Source organism: Clavelina lepadiformis, chromosome 1 (genome assembly GCF_947623445.1).
Source record: "Clavelina lepadiformis chromosome 1, kaClaLepa1.1, whole genome shotgun sequence".
NCBI classification, from domain to species: Eukaryota; Metazoa; Chordata; class Ascidiacea; order Aplousobranchia; family Clavelinidae; genus Clavelina; species Clavelina lepadiformis.
In genome coordinates, this window is record NC_135240.1 from 4,970,707 (window position 1) to 4,989,167 (window position 18,461).

General features: G+C 34.9%; 1 protein-coding gene across 1 annotated transcript; it reads right to left on the reverse strand.

Annotated features, from left to right (window-relative positions):
• Positions 1-59: 59 nt before the first annotated feature.
• Positions 60-16,068, reverse strand: LOC143449934 (tenascin-N-like). Its single transcript, XM_076950281.1, has 23 exons — positions 15,892-16,068; positions 15,531-15,654; positions 13,169-13,438; positions 12,797-13,096; positions 11,792-12,088; positions 10,323-10,378; positions 9,791-10,001; positions 9,433-9,533; positions 7,699-7,864; positions 4,964-5,108; positions 4,674-4,795; positions 4,185-4,457; positions 3,701-3,961; positions 3,055-3,324; positions 2,519-2,788; positions 2,305-2,411; positions 1,985-2,144; positions 1,595-1,861; positions 1,212-1,364; positions 873-1,036; positions 452-772; positions 264-363; positions 60-113 (listed from the first exon to the last, which is right to left on the reverse strand). Exons 1-21 carry the CDS (start codon positions 15,937-15,939, stop codon positions 608-610), a joined length of 3,930 nt encoding a protein of 1,309 aa, XP_076806396.1. The 5' UTR covers positions 15,940-16,068; the 3' UTR covers positions 60-113; positions 264-363; positions 452-607.
• Between the last annotated feature and the right edge of the window lie 2,393 nt (positions 16,069-18,461).

An 18,461-nucleotide genomic window follows, 5' to 3' on the forward strand; every position in this document is an offset into this window, starting at 1 on the left:
GAGGGTTGTTAGCGTTGCTGTCTTAAACGTTTGCAACATGAATATAAAGGAGCTGAACTTACTTTGGATTGTCCAAGGTGAAGGTGTGTCCAGGGTGACTGGGTTCTTTTGATCTGGAAAAAAGCGATGAACATAAAAGTGATGGAAAAAGGTTTAAAAAGACAAACCAGAATTAAATATAGCAACTTCGACTCTTTACTCAAAGTACCAATTAAAATTTAAAAATAATAACACATAAAACCAATTGCCAGTAATAAGCTTACGTCTTTTTCCGTCTCATATAGAAATAAACTCCACCAATAACTAGGGCAGCAGCGACTATGGCGCCGATAACTATCCCGGCAATAGCACCGCCAGATATACCTGTATAATGTGGAAGGTGCAGAAAAATTAGTAGGGTTCGTAACATCTCTGCTTAGAAAGCAACTCAAACGATCAGTCGATCACTCACCGTTTGAAGCTGAATTCAGGGTCGATTAAATGTCATGAAAAAAAAACAAAGCATACAGTTACTGTTGAAACAGGAATATTTAAAAAAATAAAAAACGTTGACCTACAGAGCAAAACATGTTTTTAACAAACAAACCGAGTTAAATGCTTTCCCTATTTACTTACTTGTTGGAATTACAACAGACCAGTTCATGGCAGTCATTTCGTCATTGCTGGTCTTTGCAGCCACAGACACTTGATAGTCTGTATTTGGTTGAAGTTTATAATTGATGAAAGATTCGTTCCATGGCGAGGTACTTTCACTTCCATTTCCGATTATAAACTAAAATATATGATCAGTTGAAAGGCTGTCATGTAACTTATCTGGCGCCAATGTACTTTACATGTTGCTGGCGATTTTGTGTTTGTTGCTTAATTCTAACCGATATTGGAGGGTTTGGGGCAGGATCATCAAAGCTTCTTTTCCTTCTAGAATTTGTATCCAGCTCACGCACGTCATACCAGAGCGAAACACATTCCTTTGTTTCTCCGCCAAGATTCTGACAAGAATCTCTTCTGGTAAGATCTGGTCCTGATGTTGTTTTATCTACAAGTAGTAGTAGGAGGGTATAAGATTTTTAAAGCGGTTAAAGATAGATGATAAATCTTCCTAAAAGCAGCAATGAACTATAGCATGCACTGATATAGAACATGCAAACACAAACAGAAGCATCATACATTGACAGAAAACAAACATAAACCTTAAACAAAGAAAACATTACCTGTATTGTCTGCTAAGGTGATATAGACAGCGTAATACTCAATCGGTCCATTCTTATCAGTAAATGTGCCTTCAGGCAACAAGAATGTGATGGCATTAGGTGTCTGCTTTCCATTGGTTGACAGTTCCACCGATGAATTTGCAGGCGCTGGAGCTAAATGTGTCGAAAGATTTCAATAGAAATTTTTATAGCAACCTGTTTATTTATACGGAAAACAAAATCGCGCAAAAATTTTAATTATTACACAAACTTCAACCCCCATGCTCAAGCATAAGCAGCAAGCAAATACGATTTAAATGTGGCGAGCATTTGAAATGATACGAGCAGATTAGAGCTACTTCCTAATGCTTGCTAAATCTGCCATTAAGCATGAATTAACTTACAAGCAGAGCCAGTTGCGTGCGAAGTTTCCTTTACAAGGCTTGTTTCTTCAGCTCCATTGATATCAGTTATCCACGAGTTAACGTCAACCGTGTACTGACTGTTTGGGTTCAGTCCAGAACATGTGTGTGATTTCTCTGTCTTATCTACGTAGAACCTTTGGCCTTCACATGTAGCGATGAAACCTTCATAATTGCCGTTGGGGAACTCCCATGAGAGTATGAGGTTGTTTACTCCAACAATGACAACATATTGTGGCTGATTAGGTTCTAAAAATTAATGAGAAAATACAAAGCCATATCACAAAACGTGGCACGGAAACCTAAAACATGGGGACAATTATACTGGCCAATGTTTTCTAAGTAAATACTTCAGAAATATATCGCACTCACTTGAATTTACTTGCACAGACTGAGTCTCACTTTGCAAGTTATTACTGATCACTTTAACATTTGCTGTGTAATTGTAGCCGGGTTCTACGGAAACTGTGGAACCAGTGTCATTAAAGTTTGCTGTTTCTGTCGCACTTGACCGGTAGTCGGAATATTCAATCTTTGACAAAAATGCTGAATCATAGTAGCTGCCAGTACTTGAGCAGTAAAATATTTTAACAATTCTTTTATTATGTCTTCTTCTAGATATAGAAGCAATATGAAAACTACCTTCAATTACTAATTCACTGATAGTGAAAATCAGCAAGAAACCAACTTACTTGTATTACATCTCCATTTCCTGATGGTTTTATCCATGCTAAGTCTAATGTAGTAGACGGTGAATTCTTATTTTGATTGATCTTGAGTTCTTTGACAGAGTCAGGATCTACCAATAACAAAATGACTACAAAGTCTACAGATGCTTTGAGGTCACTGATGCACAATTGTGGTTAAACTGGTTGGCCCATATTGTTAGTTAGTGATAAAACTTACAAGTGGTTGTGACACCATTAACTGCTTCAGCATTCTTATATCCACCAAAGACAGAGAACACTTCTATTGTGTACTTGCTTCCATACTCAACAGTTAATTCATAGGACGTTTTGACACTTGTTTCGTTTTCGAAGACATTTGAGGTTTGAACGTCTGAGTAAGTTATGATGTAATATTCTGCTGAACCAGTATTAGGAGGAGACCAAGATATTGATGTAACATTTCCAGGGAAAGTATCATTAACATCGAGTGACATCGGTGGGTTGGGAACTGGAGCATAAAAATATTAAATCAGTAACTTTTAAACATCATTACAGACACTACTTCACATGACAATGTTTATTTTCAGTTTAAAATATCTTCATCACCTGCTGGGATCAGTAAAGCAAGTTTTTAATTTACAGCTCAAAAGGAGTCAAAACAACGTTTTAGCAAAAAATTAAGATTAAAAATGAAAACATAAAATAATATTTTTTATACAACACCTCCATTTATCCACATAAGCAATTACATTCAGTTAAAATTTGGCTCATCACCTGTTGGAACCTGAGTGATGTTTGCAGCTGGTCCTTCCACATTAAATGAAAACGACTTTACAAAAACATTGTAATATGTTCCAGGATGTAAGCCTGGTATGGCCGCAGTTTGAGCATCGCCAGCAACAGTTGTGTTGTCCCCAATGAGGGTACCGTTTAGTTCAGCATAAACTTCATATTCACCAACAGTCCCTGATGGATGTGTCCAACTCACTGTCAACACTGTAGTGCTGCTAGGATAGGAATTTACATTATCAGCTGCCAGGGGACCTAAAACAAATTAACGTTGGTTGTGTTGGTAATAAACTGCATGGGCAGAAGTGTTATGTGAATACCAACGCAACTAGGAGCATAAACTATAACTATATACAAACTATAACAATCAGATATGGGATGGGGTTAGACAAATTAGTCGTTATATTATACAAGTACTTTATATCAAAATACTTCTATCACCAGTACACTGACGTTGATATTTCAAGTTTGAAATTGAACAAGCATTAGTGATAAGTAAACAATATGCTGCAATGACAGATTGAATTATCTGTTGTGATATACTGATAGTCTGATACATGTATTTTCATATTTTGTCTAGGCTGTATTAAGATCATAAGCTTACAAAACCATCATAAAAACACTTTCATACTTATAACAGTTGTTGCCGGCTCTTCTGTGCTGTTAAGATTTGCAAAAACAGAAAGGACTCGGACATCGTACTTTTCACCATATTCAGCATTGAATGAATATGACAACTTAGACGTAGCTGCCTCCTCAATGTCTCCTTTGCTGTTCTCAAATGAAACTGCGTAGTAGTCAATCGAACCAATTGATGGTTTACTCCAGCTGATATCAACAACATTTTCTTCAGCCACATGAGGAACAGTTAGGTTGGTTACTGGAGCTGGATCTGAAAACATGTTACCATATTTATGTAACTAATTAAACAGACGACATTAAGATATTTCTGTACTACTATCGTAGTGTTGGTATGAGAAATGCTTATGATTAATATTCTATTGCCATTGAATTAACTGAATCAGTAATCAGCAAAACTATAATTCATATCTTAATCACTGACAAACTTTTCACACAAATGTTAAAGCAAAAAACAAATTCAAAACTAAAAGTACTTGTAGGAGTATCTTCTTGGCAAACAGGACGGCTTCTCACTCCATAGAAAACAACTTCACTGCACACATCGTACTTGGTGCCAGGTGATAGATTATCAAGTTCTGTTGTCATTGTGGTGTTTGTATCGACTGTTATGTTTTGAATGAGATTGGAACCATTCACAGCATAAACTTCAAAGCCATAAAAACCTCCCTGTGCCGGTTCTTCCCACGTGACAGTAACAGAGTTTGATGATGTGGCAGAAGCTTCGAGTTGTTCAACTGGGTAAGGACCTATCGATAACAAAGCTTGTGGTATTAATGTCGAAGAGATTGGACATATCTTGTGTTTGACCAAGATATTATGCTAAAATTTTATAAACCAAATGTCTAAGTGTTCTTGGTGCCACATTTACATCTGGTTCACAGAGTAAAGTGCATATTTAGAAAGCAGTAAAGTTCAAAATGTGAGATATATCTGCAAACAAAAACCATTTCTTGTCATCTCACTTGTAGGTAAATATTTAACCACTGTGTCACTCTCCACAATTCCAATGCATGTGATAGATACTTTATAAAGGGTTCCAGGATTTAGTCCAGTGATATTGGTAGAACTTGCTGGAGCGGGAACACTGCATGAATAACACTTGTTAACAAACTACAACATTAAATTATTCCAAGGCTTTTGTTACAAAAATAGTAGCTTGCTCTATTTTATATATATTCTAGCAGTCAATAATATGAAAGCAAAATAAACTGTAATTTTGGTTACGCTATGCTTTGTTTTTATCCTCACTCACATAATTGCTGTGAAGTCTGTGTCGGAGGGATCATATGTGATGGAGTAGTTATCAAAGTTTAATCTTGCTGGTGGTGCTTCCCATGCAATTTCAATGCTGGTTGTGGTCTGTGTCTCTGCTCTGAGTCCCAAAACACCAAGTAGTTCTAAAATTAAAATGCAAATCTCATTCAAGCTAACATTCAACAGTTATGTTAAAAGTGTCAAAAAATTCACTGCACATAAAAATGGTACTATGACACCTTATCGAAAGACACTTTATCGAACGACAGCTGATCGAAACGACAGATGATCGAAAGACACTTTATCGAACGACAGTTAATCGAGCCGACAGTTGATCGAACGACACTTAATCGAACCGACAGCTGATCGAACGACACTTTATCGAACCGACATTTGATCAAACCGACAGTTGATCGAACGACACTTTATCGAACCGACAGTTCAAGCAAGATTTTTGCGTGTTTCTCAAACATTGAAACAATAAGCCATTGTGATGTGCAGTTTTTGTAATGGTGGGCATTAATGAATTGTGATGTATATATCATAAAGTTGACGATTTATATTTTATATCTATATTTTAGATTTGTATCATAAAGTTGACGATTTATATTTTTTATCTATATTTTATATTTGTATCATAAAGTTGACGATTTCGCATGGCGGCCAGCCCGAAACATATTAATAAGTTATCACAAGAATACGGCCCGCCGTTTCTTATTGAGTTTTAAACTGCAGTGTTAGCTCTGTTTGAAAACATTGTGGTATTGTTACGCCATAAGTACGTCGTAGTAGTCTATTGTTACGCCATAAAACTGGTGCGAAGGCGGTAGACCAGTATCTCGTACTAAGTACGAGATTGTCTGTACAGTAGACTAGACTAGTCGTTATAGATACAAAGAGTAAGGAATTGAAGGCAAAATTTCATAGCAAGGGGCATATCGCTGCCTGACTTTTACACAAAGTAGCTTCTTGAAAGTGGTCTTTATCCCAGCTTTTTCAATTCTTGTTGTACAACGGTTCGAGGACTTCCTGGCCACGTTCAGTGACGACGATGAGCAGCACTTGTCTGAATACATTGAATATTTCGAAACTACTTGGATTGGACGTTTGTGTCGCAGGAATCGTCGTCAACCTCTATTTCCTATCCGGTGTTGGAATGTCTTCCACCGGGTTCAAGATGACCTTCCACGAACGAATAATAGCATTGAAGGATGGCACAATGCGTTCAGCAAGCGTGTCTCAATATCCCATCCGACGCTTCGCAGACTCGTCAAAAAAATTAATCAGGAACAAGGTTCCAACGAAATGTTTATTGAGCAATGGAGTGCTGGAATTGCTGGCCCACCTCGGAAGAAGCGCTACGACGCTGTCAACCAACGGCTGAAGAGCATAGTCGAAAATTATGACTCAACGAATATTGACATAAAAAGTTATCTTCGAGCAATTGCACACAACTTGTAATTAAATGAATGCGATTGAAATGTGCACTTCGTCAGTTGTCGTTCTTTTAACAGTGCACATCGTCAGTTGTTTCGATAAATTGTGGTTCTTTTAATAAATTGTCGTTCTTTTAACAGTGAATATCGTCAGTTGTTTCGATAAATTGTGGATCTTTTAACCCTATCCTAACCAGGCTCGCGAGTTTACTAAAAAAACTAGGTGTGGCCAACCCCGCACACACATTTGCAATCATTAATTACTAGAAAACTATGCGTCGTAGACTGATGAGATTTTTACAGGTTAGTAGAAACATCATCTGGCTTCCTGTATACATCATAATTGTAAAACTAAAGAAAGTGAATTTAGTGTAAATTAGGTATTTCTAAAAGTGACACATTTCTAGAAACTCTTCTTGTTACGCCGCGCCCCCGCTGTGAGAAGAGAACGAAAGAGAATAGTTAGTCAAGTTATTGGTGCGTAAATGAGTAATACGCTTCAATGCGGAAAGAGAGCAAAATTATATAAATATCACAATATCTCAAAAATTACAAAATCCAACTTTATCAAACAAACATGGACAGATAGCTGAACATTTTTTATGAAAAGTCACCAAATTTTAATTTTCTACAGCAAACATTGCAACGGTACGCCACGTTTTGCTATGACTGTGTGCGGGAGAAGCAACAGTCGATTCGATCAACTGTCGCTTTGATCAGCTGTCGGTTCGATAAAGTGTCGTTTGATCAACTGTCGGTTCGATAAAGTGTCGTTCGATCAACTGTCGTTTCGATCAGGTGTCGTTTCGATCAGCTGTCGTTCGATTAAGTATCTTTCGATAAACTGTCGTTCGATTAAGTGTCGTTCGATAAAGTGTCTTTCGATCAGGTGTCGCGTCACGCATAAAAATGGCTGCACTGTGATAATGCTTTAAGCCCAACGACACCAAGCAAGTTTAAAATTAAAAAAAATATTGGCTATGCAGTAAAATAATAATAAGAGCATCATAAAAAATTTGCAAATGTTATTCAAAGAAATAAAGAACCAGTTATGTTAGAAGTGTTAAAGGATTCACTTCACAAAACTACATCTAAACGTATTTTGAGCACTATTACCATTATTACACAATGCACTATTAGCGAGGCTTAATTATTGTTTTTTCTATTTGTAGTATCTTTTTTGCAAAAACAATGGATTGATCTGAGAATATCTTAACACAATAACACAAAGTATGCCAGTAACTATTAAAATGCAATCTTCTTTATAAAAAATATGTTGGTACAAGAAGCAAACTACCTGTGACTTCGACGACAACTCTTGGCTCACTTCTGACATTGTTGCTTTTAGTGAACACCTCTATAAGATATTCTGCACCAGATGCTAAATTTTCAATCTTGTGTGAAAATGTGTTGTTATCAATGACATCTTGTTTGGAATTGTTTCTGAAGGTGTACTGGACAACCTAGAGTGTTTAAGCAATTTCAACAAATAGCCAAGTAAGTGTTCAACCAAGTTAACCTGAAACTTAAGAATTTGTCGGTAAACAAAAACCTTTTCAATAATGCTTTGTGGTAAAGCAATTTTTGTCAAAAAATATGTGGCAAAATAATGCATATTTCTGCTAAACATGACACCTGGCAATTATGACAGGACAATGTGAAATCTTACATGCATGACAGTGGAGTTTGGTTCAAGTGCGGATGTCTCTCGTAGACAATAAAAAATAAGTATAGTTTTGCAGAGGATTGCATTGTTTATCAGTCTTAACTTATACTATTCGGTCTTAATTTACCTGCCGAATCAATGATCTGACTCCGTGGTTGCGTGCGGTTAGAATTCTCTAACCTTATGTCTACTAACCGCAAGCTCTTACGATTAACAGATACAGTTTATCAGAAGCAATCCTTTATTGTAGGAACTGTACAGGTTCCGATTAATATTACACAATCACAAACTTAGCATTTACCATTTAACACAAGTCTAACAGATTATATTTAACACGACTAACGTAATACGTTCGTACGATTCAATATCTCTGTCTGCGCGGTTACTCGCATATTAGCTCGAGTTTATAAAGCGAAGCGATGTGAACGGAAACACAATATACACAAATATTTCAGAATGCGCGAACGATAAAATAAGCGTTTGGGCAAGGGGATTATTTACAGTTAAAACTCGGATGCTATGAAATCACCTGGCAACGTACTAAACGGCGCTTTCACATAAAGTTATTTAGAGAAAGTTTCCAAATATTAAGCGACAATTGCAGTTTCATCAACAAACAACATTTCAATAAACAACTGGCGAATACTTTCCCACGAATGATATATTGGTATTGGTAGTGGCTCAAATGCCACTACAGTTTATTCGGGTGTAACAGGAATACCTTGTTTTAAACTTATCGCAATTTACAGTTGGTGCATTTATACTGAGGAAGACAGATAGTAATAGTAATTGCCACAGACATGAATATTTCAATAGCAAATGTACTGTCACCTGTCTTTATGTTAAAAATAAACACCACTTGCAACCTACTTTCGAACTCATACTCCATCCAAACTTGTTACTATAGTACTACCACTAACCTATCACTCACTACTACACGTTTCCATACTTGGCTCCAACACCAGCCATTGAGCACAATTATGGACTTTGTGAAACTACTGCATAATTGCCACATTTACTGTCAAAAATTGTGGCAAATTTGCAACTACATAGTATTGATGAGTTCTTTCTCCAATATACTTACTAACAACTATTCTTTGATTTAAGTTTAACTTTTTGTAGCAGTTGCTGCTCACTTTAACTGTACGTTTGTTTTACATATATACAGGCCAGCTTGTTTTAGATGTTATATCTACCTTAAATACACTCAAATACCATTTACAAAAGGTCTTGATGATCTGTGAATGCATACAAAACTACTTACCAAACAATTCAAGTCACTAATGACTATTCAGTTGCATAAAATAGTGTTAAACATATATAAATAGTGTTAAACATATGTACCAGTGGGTATATAACATTTACCTGACTATCAAATTTAAAGTCATCTTGAGAAATATTCCACGAAATGGAAACAAAATTATCTGTGACATTTTCAACTTTTAAATCAACAACCGGTAACGGCACTGAAAAAATAACAACATTGACATTGTTATTTAGATTATAAAAGTCTTATTGACCATGTTGTAAGCATAGCAAAACACCTCAATAACAATATTAGATTACAAGCCAAAAAAAGTGAAAAGTGAAACATGTAAACAAAGAACAAATGTGTTTATCTGATGCCACAAACTTCAAGTTAATGTTATCGATGAACTAACCACAATAGTAGGTTATTAGGTAGTAGCATTTTAAAAGCAAAAATTACATCAAAAAATGTTACCCATAGTGATTTTTTTTGATTCAGAATCCAATCCATATCCTGCTGAGTTGTTAGCTCTCACATAGACATCGTATGTCTCTCCTGGTTTTAAGTTAAAAGCTTCGATTGGAGAATTTGTCGATGAAAATCTTTTCTCAACTCCACTAGCTGCTATAAATCTGGATTCATATTGTGTTGCACCATTCTGAGGCTTAACAAATTTAACTTCCACCTGTTTCAAATACTTTAATTGTATTTAGTTCAAACAAACCATTAGTCCTTGGTCGCATGACACCTATTTGTAAGTCAGTGCCCAGTTTGCCTTAAAAAGTTACTACAAGTGTAAATAACATTAATGAATTTCTTCCAGTTTGCATGTTAAGCACATGCTTAATAAATGTGGAAATAACATAAGAGAACATTATACAGTCGATGTTGTGCAAATTAAAGGTGCACTGAAAAAACCATAAACTATTATGGGAAATATTAGCATAAACAAGCAAAGCCTTTAGCCTAAATTAGTAATAAACAATTGCATTTAATTATTATTAACCTCAGTTGTGTTAACTTCTCCATACTCAATGCTGACATTACCTGGACTTCCAGGAACTAAAAAAATATGATACCAAAGATGTTTTGACAAATCAAAATAAACCGTATTCCAACATAAAAATAATTTAGTGGAGTATATTTTAACAAAAACTGTTTAACTTTTACTACAACAAGACTTTGCAAATTTTTAAACAAACATATATAATAAAGAGCACATAACAAAGCAACAATAACAGCAGATATACAACCATCGTTGTATGAAATAACATGTGGCATTATAATGATGGCGTCTAATATAGCACCAAACAGTGGTGGGATTCAAATCATTTAACTATTCTATATGCAATAAAGATAAACAGACGGAATATTTTAGCGCAAAATTCATTCATCAATTCAGTCATCAAAGAATTTGCCAAGGGAAAAGCATTTTATGTCTACCATGACATTTTTTTGGTGTTGAACAAGCGTTTATACTTTTTAATTTCTTTTTACACTTTTATAAAATACATTCTTTCTTACAAAAAAAAATAAGCACAGACCTACAGTATGAAGTACAATTAGTGCATACATGTTGCAGTCTATAACATGTTAATACACATAGGTCTACACATAATAGAATATTTTTGTGAAAGCTAAATGTTTTTGTGAAAGTCTCCTTATTTGTGTGAAATCTAAACGTCTGATAAAGAGTTTACGCAAACAGGAAGTATTTTTGGATTGTTGCCAAATAATGCAGTGTTCATTTTTTCAAATGCAACATTAAAAAGTTTGGGATCTTTGATTTTTTGCCTTTGCAAAAAGAGTTGTCTGTTATGTAGAAATATTAAAGTGACAAAATAGTGGGTATATAATTGCACACTGTGATGTAGATAAGAGTTATGTTACATCAGCAAGCAACATAGACAGCTAGGTAAAACAATTGTAAAATTATAGTAAATTCAAACTTTGCACTCTGCGCTGGCAAAATGTTAAGACGTCTGACTTAAACAAATTATTTTGTTCATTATAGCAACAAAAATAGACAAATGGTAAAATCAACTTGATAATAAGAGTCAATAGGATCCCAGCCAGGAATAAGCAATACGCGAAAACTTAGGTAAACTGGTGACTTCGCCGAAAGCAGCTTAGGGAAGTTATATTGCATTATTAAGTTATAAATTACTCAGTACACTACTGTTTTCTTTACTCACTACATATTTTATTGGACATCCTTAACAGTTAAATAATATTTATAACAGCCGCATGACACATTTGTCATGTTGAATACATGACATGTTGCGAATATACAAATAGGATTTTGCAACTTCCACAATTTATTTGATTCACCAAAAAAGTAGTTGCTTTACTTGCAAAGCAATAGGGTGCAAGACCTAGCAGCTTTTGGTTTGCTACACTTTAAAATTTTAATAACCGATGTGCACAAACCAACTGATTATGTATCTGAACCCACAGGTGTAGTATTTAAATTACCTGTCCAACCAAAAGCCTTTTCAGATGGAGCACCAGCACCTACTTTGTCATCAATAACTACTGAAGCTGATACAGTGGAACTATACTGAGTGTTTGGAGATAAATTTGAAATTTCGATATGAGTTGTATCATCACTGGTTGAGAAAGACTTTTGTCCATTTTCATCAACAGGATCCAACACAATTTGATAGTATTCTATTACTCTGGCACCTCCACCAATGTCAGGTGAATTCCAAATTATATTCATTGTTGATAAAGTGCTACTGGCAACTGTGACATTAGATGGTGGACCAAAAGCTAAAGATAAAAAATGATATAAAATTTTGAACATATCTGTGCTAAATATGCTGTCATACGACAAATGAGCAGCTTTTAGTCAAGCTTTTAAAGTGTAAGTCTAATGACTGAACAATTTTAGATAGAACACATTGTAATGATATATCTATAATGAATATATCTATATATGTAATGATAATATCTATATATGTAATGATATATCTATAGAAATTTTAATACGCATGGAATAAACAATAATGATTTTTTCACACTATACTAGTTCTTAAAAAACGATAAAGGTTATACAAATAAAAGAAAATTTTGTGATCTGGCAAATCATGTGGAAAGTAAAGTTATTTACAATATGTTCAAACAGCCCCTCAAAACATCAAATTGGAAGGATCTTGGCAGTGCTAAGATATACCTGGCTAGTTTCGTAAATGATTTTTCCTTTTTACAATCTGCCTAAGTCAGTTCCAATTCAGGTTTGAGCGACCTTGTAACTTGGTCTGCTAACTGATAAGCAAAAAACTATTGCGTCAATTAATTTACTAAATCAAAATTAAACTTTTGTAAAAAATTGGACAAACGAGAGTTTTTATTATGTTCCTTCACTGGCAGATGATTTGAGGAAAACCAATTAAAGTTTTAAAAATGTTACAAAGACTTGATTAGTGACTAGTGTGATAGGAGTATAAACGGCAGAAAGTAAATGATAAAATACAATACCTGTAGTCCTATAAACAGCATCAGAAACATCTCCAAGCACTGAAGCTGAGCTTTCTGCTGCAACTTGTACTTCATATTCTGTGTTTGGTTGCCAATCAGCAGTGATGTAGAATGTGCAAGTATAAACTGAGCAATACGTAGTATTTACAGAAGTATTTTCTTTGCCAAATATCGATGACCAAAATATGATATAATTTTCCACTTTCATGACACCCCCACCAACATCTATCGGAGTCCATTGTATTTCAACATTAGATAAAGATTTGATTTCTACGTCTATTTCAGTCGGTTTCGTCAATGCTGTGAAAATAATTCAACATAAAAGTAAAAACTATAAAAAACTGAAATAATATTGATAAAACTCTGCCATACTTGTATTTGCTTTTATCACATCAGATCGTTCTGATTCAGCATCAGCAAATTGAGATGAGACAGCAAATTTGTAAGCTGAATTTGATACCAAGCAATCCACTTTGTAGTTTGTTGAAGGGCTGGGAACTTCATTGACTTTAACCAACTCATCATCAGAGACAAGTCCATAATAAATAAAATAACCAGTGACATCACCATCAGGGGCTATCCATGTCAAGTTTGCGGTTGTTGAAGTTGTTTGAACTGATAAGTCACTTGGTGCACTAGGAGCTAAACAATTAGAATTAGATGTAACAACAATATATTTTTCACATACTGGTTCCCTCATACATATAAAATATACCAACAAATTCAGGGTACATTTTACGTGAGTGAATCCACATCTTGGCGTAACCATGGCAACTATGCTCTTCTGTATTTGTCTTGTTTAGAAGAAAATGCGTTGTTTAGAAATGGTCGTTGGCGTTAACGTATTTGGCATATTCGTAATGCACACAAAACTGATCTATGGCATTGCACGGAATGCACCGCGGTAAAATATGGGTTTAGTGCAAAGTGCATGACCAAATGGCATCACACATTAGGTACCCGGAGTCTATCATACTATTGCATTATGTACGTGATTGTGCACTGCAGTACTAGAATCTGGATGTCACATCATGACATCAGTGGTTGCAGTCTCTGAGCCACGATTTGGGGCAACCGGCTTAAAAAATTTTGAGCCGAGCATGATGATCCCGTGTTACACTATGCAGTGTTATTTAGTTACACGATACATATCTCTCATATCACATATCCATAGCACATATAGCCTATCACAACACATCTCTCTTGGCATATTGCTTCTAAGTCTAAGCTACTGCATACACATACCATGTAGCTTATACTGCTGCGCAAAACAAAAGATGCGATTGTGGTATCTGAGCTACGATTTTTCACCACTAGCTCAAAAGAATTTGAGTCAACAATGTGGTTTATTACTTTATTTGGGTTTCAACCACAAACATGATCTTTTCCTTTCCTTAGTATTTAGTTCGACTGTGAAACAGACAAAAAAGCCAGCGCAAAGATTTTTTCGTAATGAACACTTGACATAGAAATGACATAAATCGCGTCATCGTATCATTTGAACGTTGAAACATACAACCAGATAATAAATTTATTGATAATTAATATTTAATGTTTAAGCAGTTATTACCGAAAATTGTGTAGTGAATTTGCGATTGTTAATGATTACTAACTAATTATGGCGATTGCAATAGTTCTGCCTTCACAATGTAAAATCATCATCATATAAATCATCTTGGTGGTTGGTCTTTGAATTAAGTGAGTTAATCGTATCGCAATGTGTTTAAAAGAAAACTCCTACATTCAGCGCTTGTATACGACGGAGGTAGCGGCCATTATTTCTAAATTAGCGTTATCAAATAAGCCAAAAGCCATTCCGGTTCTAAATTAAATATTTTTTGTACTTCACTGCAGGGTAAACCTTAAAAAAACAGGTTTTATCCCGAGTTAAGGCTATGGCGATTGTAATAGTGCATTGTAATAATTTAGATAATTGGCGTTTTAGTAAGCGATTGTGTGTGCTCTAGCTAGGTAAAATTGTGCATATTATTAAGAAAGTAGGCTATTACTGTCTTTGGTTAGTCAGGTCATTCAAACATTTAATTCCGAAACCGACATACTTGACAAAGTATTCTAGTGTTGTAAGCGTCATATATTTAAAGTGTTACGAATTTAGATGGTAGGCCTACTTGTGGTAAAGAATCTCGATGAAGTATAATATGTTAGATTTTTAATCGTTACAATGAAACACTTTGGGACATGTATCTTGTGACCTATAGCGGTGTCTTTCTCTGAGTGGCTGAATATAACCGATATAAAAACTGAGTCTTGGTTCAAATCGGATTCATCATTCAATTCAAGTCATTAGCTCTATTCCGATTCTAAATGGTATATGAAATTGCTTCTAATGTAATTTAAAGGCAAGTACATTAGAAATACAATTTATACCTCATGAAGGTTGTGCTGACGTAAAGAAACAATAAGAGACAGCATAAACAATGGAGTCAAAAGTAAAATAGACAAAAGAATTCTAAAAAGAACGATTACAGCCTTTGGCTTTAGGTCATCCCAAAATATTAATACAGCCCTGCCATTGCCATAAAGCAACGAAAAAATTGTAACATTTTAAGAACAAAGTAAATATATAATAATTCGGGCAATTTTCTTGTTATCAGAAATTACAAGGATCTGTGCGATTTATCTATTTATCAGAGCGCAATTGCTAATTTCGTTCATAAGTCGACAAGCTAAAACTGTAACATTTTTCGTGCTATTGAAGCTCAATTTACTTTACCAGGAATTGTTGTGTTTGTTGTTGAAGCAGCTGTAGTCACTCCAAGGTCTGTCACAGCATCTGTAGTCGTTGTTTCTGTTGCTGGATTATTTGTGGATCCACTACTACCACCAGGCATGGCAAGCTTAGCAGAGAAAGTAAGACTTTGTTAATTGGAAATCAAATAAAGTTATGAAGCAATCAGAGCATACAGCTTCAGATGAATTTTAGAAAAACAAAGGATTCAAGTTTCTTTGAAATTGTTGAAATGCGATTTCAATTGATCATATAACTTTATATTTATAAATATAAATCTGAATAAATATAACGTTTGAATGAATCATATAACTTTATATTTGCATATGACGTAAAACAAACTTACCGAATACATCATACACAGCATTAACAGGCCGAAAAATCTTTTGAGCATGATTACCAAATTGTGATAAATTTATTCAAACTATCACGCAACAGATACACAAGAGAAATACGTTTTAACAATCAAGCATCATATCTGTTGGAACAGCTATATGTCATAATTTCTGCAACTGCATGGTGTAACTTTGCTAAACTAACTTCACTTAAACTGTCTTCTGTTTTCAAAATTTAGTACTTTTCATATTTCCTACAGTGTGTCAACCTACAACCGCTGCTTCATACTAAATATATTGCTGTTTGTGAATGACAATAAATTTAGAAACAAATGCTGGGAGATGAGCATTTGCCCAGGGTAGGAGTTAATGATTGATCGTGGTTTGTTGTCAGAAGGTAAACTGCTTTACCTGCGGTTCCATATTTTATTCTTAATCGCATAGCAAGTTATTGGCTTATCTTAGAATGATTTGTGACTTCATACAACGTCATTTATTTAAGTAACTTGAAATAAAATTTCATTGTAGCAAGAAGCAACGGATCTGACGATGTAGTTTTTCTCGCGCACGAAGTCATGTCGCTCGCGCAAACCTTTTACCGCTTGATAAAGAAAACAGGACTCGTTTACAAAACAAATTTTCTGAGATTGTAAAATAAATAAATACTTGATTATTAAAAAACGCAAAACTGAATTTACAGCTATTTTTAGCAAAACCTTGAACCCAACATACTCGTATTTAATGAAGTTTCTTTACAAAGTAATGATTTGTCATGTAGATAGCACATTACTATAGAAATATATACATTACTATATAACATTAACATCTTCGCACACCAAGTGGTTATTTTTTACTTTAATTGCCCTTTTCACATGGTTCCCAAATTCATCTAATTTGCACACTTGCTTCAAATCTCCGAGACCGTTTTTTTTGGGGGGGGGGGGGAGATTGTAACATGATATATATGTTATCTATAAGTTATATGTTGTTATATGTTATATGTTGCCTATCTCTTAGCTTGGTTTTCCTACATTTTGCGACATAAATACATGCTATATAGTCAAAGAGCTAAATTCAGACGTCATCAGATGAAATTTCATACCGCTCGGCTAAAGAAAGCTCATTCGAAGCAAGCACCACTACAATGCAGTTCTGTTCTTTTTTACTGTTTTGAAATTTGAATATCCAATGGGAATATGCATGTTGAATTGAATCGCTTGGAATAAAAGGAAATTTTGTTGGAGATTTATAAAACTAATATTTTGCAGGTTGTAAGTGTTAGCAAGGAATGATTCGCTCTTCTCGTATCACTAGTTATTTTCACTCAATGGTTGTCTCATTGACCACTATAGTTTAAGAAATCTTAAAACACGCAATGTACACAACTGACACAACTTCTTTATTTGGAACAAACTTTGGGAAATTCCAACGAGGAAGGAACAAAAACAAATGTTCTTAATCAAAGCAAATGTTGTCTAAATAGTAAATTATTATGACGTGAATTCATTTTTAAACGCCGCTTTAGTAAGCTAAGCAGTCATCACCAAAGTTACCAACTGCGGCATTCTCATAATGTCCGTATTCTGGTATTGAGTGACAGATCGCTTGTTCTAAACAAGAATGCAAAGATCTTCGCAGTTTAATAAAGTAAACTCATCTTTGCATTGTTAAATCGAAACCCCTCAAATAAATCTTAAAACATCGTGATTAACGACGTGACCATAGAACGCAGACAAAAACATGACATAATGGTTTTGATGTTGTAACTTAATCGTCACTCATCAGGACTACCCTCTCATGGTTACTTCTGGGTAATACGTCAACATATAGGTGGTTGAAATAGAATTCAACAGCCTTATACAGCAGCAAATATTGTTTCTAAAACGTAATTAAGTTATTATTAGTATAGCACTTAGTTCTAGTAATTCTCGAAGTAGTAATTGTAGTTAATCGATTAATTTATAAAAACTAGTGAGGACTGATTCTACACAACTTGAAAAGAAACTGCCTGAAAAACTATTTATTCACTCACATAGTTTTCCACCAAACATGTTCTGTCATGTCTGAGATGATGGACAACTTCAGAAATACCGATAAAAGAACTGTTTTCAATTTGTTGCAATATTTGATCAAGAGCTATAAATATACCAGTTTCTCCACAACCATTCCTGCAAAGAAAAACTTTTATATGGCCAAGTGTGGCGTAGAATGCTATGTCAATTGCGCTCTGGCAACATCAAGTGATGTGTTACTGGCTATACTAGCTGTGAGGGCAATTTTCAGACACAGATATTTGTGTAGCAATAGTTGAGTCTTATATCAACATATTTCGTCCCCGTCCGACAATGTATTTGTAATGGTTAGACAATATTGCTCTGTTGTGAGTTAAGGGGTGGGCAAACTTGTACAATGAGTCAATTGTGGAAAACTGCAAACACCAACGAGCCGCAAAATCAGTAGCATCAATACAAATATACGGTAAACAATGCATGGATAATGAGCAGTAATGGATATTACTATTCAGCTAGAAGAGCCATAAAAAACATGTCGCAGCATCCGACCCGCGGTTTGCTCACCTTTG